Source organism: Salvia hispanica, chromosome 4 (assembly GCF_029641045.1).
Source record: "Salvia hispanica isolate PSC_SH4W2 chromosome 4, Shi_PSC_v1, whole genome shotgun sequence".
In the NCBI taxonomy this organism is placed as follows: Eukaryota; Viridiplantae; Streptophyta; class Magnoliopsida; order Lamiales; family Lamiaceae; genus Salvia; species Salvia hispanica.
Genome location: NC_142695.1, coordinates 29,849,790 through 29,856,723, shown reverse-complemented (window position 1 = coordinate 29,856,723; position 6,934 = coordinate 29,849,790). Strand labels below are relative to the sequence as shown.

General features: G+C 35.9%; 1 protein-coding gene across 1 annotated transcript; it reads left to right on the top strand.

The window, feature by feature from the left end:
• Positions 1 to 4,573: 4,573 nt before the first annotated feature.
• LOC125197488 (allene oxide synthase 3-like) lies at positions 4,574 to 6,592 on the top strand. Its single transcript, XM_048096240.2, has 2 exons — positions 4,574 to 5,336; positions 5,717 to 6,592. Exons 1-2 carry the CDS (start codon positions 4,603 to 4,605, stop codon positions 6,420 to 6,422), a joined length of 1,440 nt encoding a protein of 479 aa, XP_047952197.2. The 5' UTR covers positions 4,574 to 4,602; the 3' UTR covers positions 6,423 to 6,592.
• Positions 6,593 to 6,934: the final 342 nt, after the last annotated feature.

Sequence of the window (6,934 nt, the reverse complement as noted above, 5' to 3'; positions counted from 1 at the left end):
AATTGAAATCGAATTCGGGTCTGACTAGGGAGTGAGTCCCTACTCAGGCTAGTGTACACAATTGGGGATCGTGAGCCGTCTTTTGGGTCGGCCGGTCTGGTGATCGAGATTTGGCCATACTCTCGTTTCACATGTTGTTGAGGTTGTTGATGTTGAGGTGGTTGATATTGATGAGTTTGATGAGTTGATGATTGCTTAGTGGGGAGTGAGTCCCTACTATGAGTTTAATCGAATTCGGGTCCTAGAAAGGGTGCGTCCCTACTCAGACTAGTGTACACAATGAGGACTGTGAGTCATCGAATGGGTTGGCCGGTTTTCGTGCTCGTGGAAAGTGGCCACCTTATTTCTTATATAATAAAAGGGAAATGGTTGTGTTTTGAAATGGCGTGGAAAAGTATTTGCGATGAGACAAAAGTTAGTGGTTGAAATGATTTTAGTGTTTCTCGACATTTTAAAGTAAAACCCGAGATTCACTCAATGGCGGCATGACATAACTGTTTTTATAAAATTGTTTTGGCATTTGTTCACTGAGTACATCAAGTACTCAGCCCTGCATTTGTTTTCCCTATGTGCAGGTTGAGCGGTGACGAGTGCGGTGGGTGTTGAGCATAAAAGTGAAGAATGTTTATCAAATGTTCAGAATATGTTGTGTCTTCATACATCGCAGTACTACTTTCAAAATGCTTCCGCTGAGTTGTTGTCTTTCTTTTGAGTTCTTGTATTGTTGAGATTATATTCTTTTGAGTTGTTGATTGTTGAGATACTCTGATTTTAATCGAGCTATAACTATTATTTCGAGCTTTGGTGGAGTTGTGTATTTTTTTCCCTTTCTTCCCCGCTTCTTTAACCCTCCCCTAGTCGCGATTCACCGTGTTTTCTATCCTTAGAAAATGCGGTCGTGACAGCATCACTAGTGGAGAATGAGTTCCACCTCATTAGGGTGAAAAAACTTTCCAAAATTAGAAAATGCATAATCTTGGGACGGAGGGAGTAATAATTAGATAAAGTGGAGAAAAAGTAAGCAAGAGAGAAAATAATGTAGAGAAAAGTTTTATCTACATTATTCGCTCTTACTTTACTATATTTCCACTTTTAACTATTTATCACTCCAGTTTTTTCTAGATTATTCTCTTTCTTACTTTACCACATTTTTATAAAACGAGTGCAGAAAAGTCAACGTGACTCCTAATGTGGGACGAAGGGAGTATCATTTTTTTAAAACGAGTGTATAAAATGAAATGAGTCAACTACCGTGGGATGAATTACTAATGGTTTGCTTATCTGATCCAATCTAAATATCTATAATTATAATAATTATTACTCCCTCAGTCCCTGAAAATTTGTCACTTATTTCCTTTTTCGTCCGTCCCTAAAAATTTGTCACCTTTCACTTTTACCATTTTGAGTAGTGGACCCTACATTTCACTAACTCATTTTCACTCACATTTTATTTTAAAACTAATATAGTATAAAAATAGGACCCACATGAGACTAACTTTCAACCCACTTTCTATTATATTTCTTAATACCCGTGCCGGATCAAATGGTGACAAAATTTGGGGGATGGAGGGAGTATAAAATTATATAAACTCCATACTCAAAATAATAAAATTCGAAAATAAAATAACAACAGAAGAGACGAACTCGAAGATTTTATAGTGATATTAACATAATGAAGCCTTGAGATCGTAATGGATTAAACTTATATGGAGCATGGGCTCAAACATTCAAAATAGCATTGAAAGTTTCAAGAAAACTTATCTGAATCATGGGCTAAATCAGCACAGCAGTAGTTTCGGAAGCATATGGGTAGCAAGACAAAATTTTGCTTTGTTTTTTTTGGCCTCATTAAAAGTTCTTGATTATATTCGAGATCCATCAGTTATCGCCGTTTAAAAACGAAATAGTGTATTCATAACACTACAATATGTGTGCAATGAAATATTAATTAATTGAACTTTTTTACTTAAATGAATGAAATATTTATAATTTCTAAAAAATATGCTAAAATTTTTCCAAAGACTTCATTTCCCGTTTTCCTCTTCCAAAAAAGTATTTGGAAGTGGCATGACATTGTAGCGTTTACAGCGTGTTATAGAGAAAATCAGGAAGATTAGGGAATTAGCTAAGTTTATTGACTATAACAGATTTTACTAAAACCACCTGCATTTTACCAATTAATATTAATCTCAAGAACATGCGTCAGGGATTAGTATGTCACTAATACAAACTTACCAAACCAGGTGCCCTATGTTTTTTGTCATTGGATGGAATAATCGGTCACTAAATAGAGAGTTTTATAATTTGTAACTTTAGTGACAAATGTTTCCGTCAAAAAATTTGTAATGACAGGCTTTATAATTACGACCTATCCGACTGACACTATTTGACACTAATCATGTTAAGTGACAGAATTTCTCTGTTAAGTGACGGAACAATCGGTCACTAAATAGAGAGTTTTTTTAGTGTACGACATATTAAATGATCTATCATTGTCTTATTAAAATAGAATTTAACAAGTTTTATTACTCCCTCCGTCTCGCTTAAGATGACATGTTTTCCCTTTTAGTCTGTCTCAACTAAGATGACACATTTCCTTTTTTGGTAACTTTCTCTCTCCAATAAATACACTCAACCACTTTTTCTCACTCCTATTAAAATATTCATCTTTCTTTATCTCTCTACTTTAATACTTTCACCCACCTTCTCTCTCTCCAATTAAACACTTTAACTAATAACTCCTAAAATCCCGTGTCGGCTAAGCAATGTGTCATCTTAGCCGGGACGGAGAGAGTAGTAATTATTTTCTAAGATAATGTACGAATGATAAGTAAATTAGCACTCCATCCGTCCCACAAAAGATGTCACACTTTCCTTTCTAGTTTGTCCCACAGAAGATGTCACATTTTCCTTTTAGGAAAAGTTATCTCTCACATGAATATAAAAATTATATTTTCTCTCTCCATTTAACACACAAAACAAAACCTCTTAAAATCCCGTGCCGTCCCACAAGTGTGACATCTTTTGTGGGACGGAGGGAGTACTTTTTCTATCCTGTGATAAGTGAGAGTTTTAGGAAATTGTACTTCCTCCGTTCCTGAAATTAATATTTTAAAATTAGGACTCACATCCTACCAACTTCTTTAACTCACTTCCCATTACATTTCTTAAATCACGTGCCCGGTCAAACCGTGACAATATTTTGGGGATGGATGGAGTATTAAATAGAGTATAAAGTAAAAGAATGAATAAATTAGTAAAATCTAATTTAATATAATATCAATTTTAATATTTTATTAAATCAACATAATAATGATGTAACGATTTAGTTAACACTAAATATATAAATAGATTTCACATAATACGATAATATATATTTAGGGTAATTATAAAATGCAAACTTATATATTGTACAAATTCAAAACTTCTCAATACAGCTTCAACACAGTTTCAATACAATATCAACATAATGTAAAATTTCAAGATTTTAATGTCAACGCAGTATCAACACAATATCAACACATCATCAATCATTGATTACCTTTGAAATTGTATTGACATTTTTCTGTTGATGTTTTTTTTGATCTGTTGACATTTTTCAATGATCCAGATCATAGTTTTGAATTTGTACAATATTTAGAGTTTTCATTTGATCACATCCCTATATGTTTAATTCTAAATAACCAAGATAAATATATATTTAAAATGTCAATAAAATTTATCTTAACTAAAAATAAAAATACAAAACAATATACATAAATAAATTAGTAAAAATTTAAATGAAAAAAAATATTCTCATCACACTAAGAAATTAATACTACAAAAACAATATGAGTAAACCAAGAAAATTTAGAAAACACAGAAAAAATTTCTCTAGAGTTACTATAATAGTGTGATTGAATTTTCATATCGAGTGAGTACGATGTTTTTTGACTGAGAAAAAATGAGGCCCTCCCCTAATTGTTTTCAAGTCAAAAAAAGGTTTTGACTTGTAAAGCACAGTAATTGTGTCTACAACTATGCGGTAAAAGGTACTTTTAGGGAGTAACTAAATTATGGAAAGTTGGCCAGTTGTATTTGACTCAGTTAAATTGCGCCTTAGGTCATGAGATAAAATTGTTGGAATTTTTGCTGAGTTACAATTCCTGAAACACAAATAATCCATAAATATAAACAGGGATGTAAACCATATAAGCTTTAATTAGAAGAGAGAAATAAAAAAATGATAAGAAAGCTTTTATAAATAGAAATAAGACTATTTTTTTAATAAATAAATAAATACGAATAAATATAAAATTATTTTTCGTGAATGAATGAAGTATAGAGTGCAGCACCTATGAAAAATAATTTTTCACCGCTTATGAGTTCTGCGCCATGTAAACATCGCAACTTTTCATCCGCGCCTAATACTTGTACGAGTTCATAAACGCATGAGTAAATTTAAACCTAAAAATTTTGTTTCTTCCAAGTAAGTACGCATAATATTTAATTCTTCAATAATCCATCACACTCTATAAATTGCTCTAGTTCCACTAGCCATGCATAAATCAAACAACCTACACTTTTATTCCATCAATAGTAGTATTAATTTCATTGAAGGAAATGTCTTCCAACATTGCGAAAAACTCTTCAACTGAAGAGCTTCAAATCAAAGAAATTCCGGGAGGCTATGGCCACCCGTTTTTCGGGGCGATATCGGACCGGCTTGACTTCCACTACCGCCAGGGCCCGGACGAGTTTTTCCGCGACCGAATGCAGAAGCACAACTCCACCGTGTTCCGAGCCAACGCCCCACCCGGCCCATTCAACGCTCGGAACACAAAAGTTGTGGTCCTTCTCGACGCCGTGAGCTTCCCAATCCTCTTCGACACGTCGAAAGTGGAGAAGAGAGACGTCTTCACCGGCACCTTCATGCCGTCAACAAGCTTCACCGGCGGCTACCGCGTCTGCTCCTACCTCGACCCCTCCGAGCCCAAACACGCCCTTATCAAGGGCTTCCTCCTCTCCCTCCTCGGCAGATTGCATAAGGAGTTGATACCCACGTTTCAAGCCGCCGTTTCTCAGCTCTTCGCTGACGTGGAGGCCGATCTCGACGCAAAAGGGGAGTCGGCTTTCAACCCCGTCAGCGATAAAATGTCGTTTGATTTGCTCTTCCGTTTATTCTCCGGCAAGAGCTCTTACGACACCGGCGTTGGCAATGGGAATTCCAGCCTTAACACGTGGCTGCTTCTTCAGCTGGCTCCTTTGGTCACATTAGGGTTGAAGTTTGTGCCTAATTTTATCGAGGATTTGGTGCTCCATACATTCCCTCTGCCGTATTTTCTGGCGAAATCCGGGTAGGGTTACGTCCTAAAACCAACTGATGATAGGAGAAGTGGCCTTGAGATCTAATACAGCAAAAAAAAACCGTTAATGATGTTTTTTAATGCAATTAAGTATGCTAATTTATGTTTCTAAATATGTCACCAACACTTCAAAGAGCGTCTTTATTGTTAGTGTCCCATCTAAAATTAGAGGACACAAATGGAAGCGTCCTAAGCAAAAGATTAAATTAATTTGTCCTTTTGCGTACTATAAATTGTTATTATTTTTTAAAATTTTCCAATGCTAGTAATTGCGTTTTAATTTTTGTGTCCGTAAAAGATAATTTTTTTGTGAGACTTATATAGTGTTTCAGTTCTTTTGTTAAAGTTATTTTTGTTTCATTTGCCAACAGGTACGAGAAGGTTCATAAGGCGTTCCAGGAGGAGGCCCGAGAGTTGCTCGACGAGGCGGAGAAGAAGGGTTTGAGTAGGGATGAGGCTTCCCATAACCTCATGTTTGTTATGGGATTTAACTCTTATGGTGGGACCAAGATTCTCTTCCCGGCTTTGTTGAAGTACGTTGGCGGTGGCGGGGAGGACTTGCATCGCCGTATCGCAGTCGAGATTAGGGGGGTTGTGGAGGAGGAAGGAGGCGTAACGTTGGCGGCCCTCGAGAAGATGAGTCTGGTCAAGTCCGTGGTGTGGGAGACGATGAGGATTGAACCCCCGGTTCAGTTTCAATATGGTAAGGCCAAGGAGGATTTGAAAATTTCGAGCCACGTGGCAACTTATGTGGTCAAAAAGGGTGAGATGATTTTTGGGTACCAACCTTTTGCCACTAGGGATCCTTTGACTTTTGTGAATCCAGATGAGTTCGTGCCCGAGAGATTCATGGATGACGGAGAGAAGCTAATAAAGTATGTTTATTGGTCCAACGGGAGGGAGACCGACAACCCGACCGCGGACAACAAGCAATGTCCTGCCAAGGATATGGTGGTGCTGCTAGGAAGGATGATGTTGGTCGAAATTTTCATGCGTTATGATACGTTCACTGTGGAAGTTGGGAAGCTGCTTCTTGGATCATCCGTCACGATCAAATCGATGACAAAATTCATATAATTCTATCATTCATCGATATTTCATTCTAGTCCTGATTTGTGTTTGTCGTTTGTATGAATTTTCATGTCTCAATAATTAAACTCTCTTTCTACGTTGTTGAAGATGGTTGCTATGGTGTGTGTTCAATTAAAAAATGTAATGAATACCAAATTTTCAGTACCCTCTTCTATTAAATCATTCTCTATACAAAGATGATTAGCTTTATTCTGGATAAGCCTTGGTCTATAAATTTTTACTAAGATTAGATGAGTACATTGTTCAAAAAATGTTACTTTGTCGGTAGAACACGATATTTATTTTATTTTGTTTATTTTTGTCGTAATTGACGAATGAAGTATAGAAACAATCAAAATACTACATTCGTCCCATGCTCTTTTCATTTTGGTTGGTCTTAGTTCATTTCTATTTTTGGTAATTTATTTATTTTTAATGAGGTGAGCCTTATTCTCCATTAACATATGCCGATACTTTTTATTTCTTTCTTTTATATTTACCAATTATGCATTAAAACT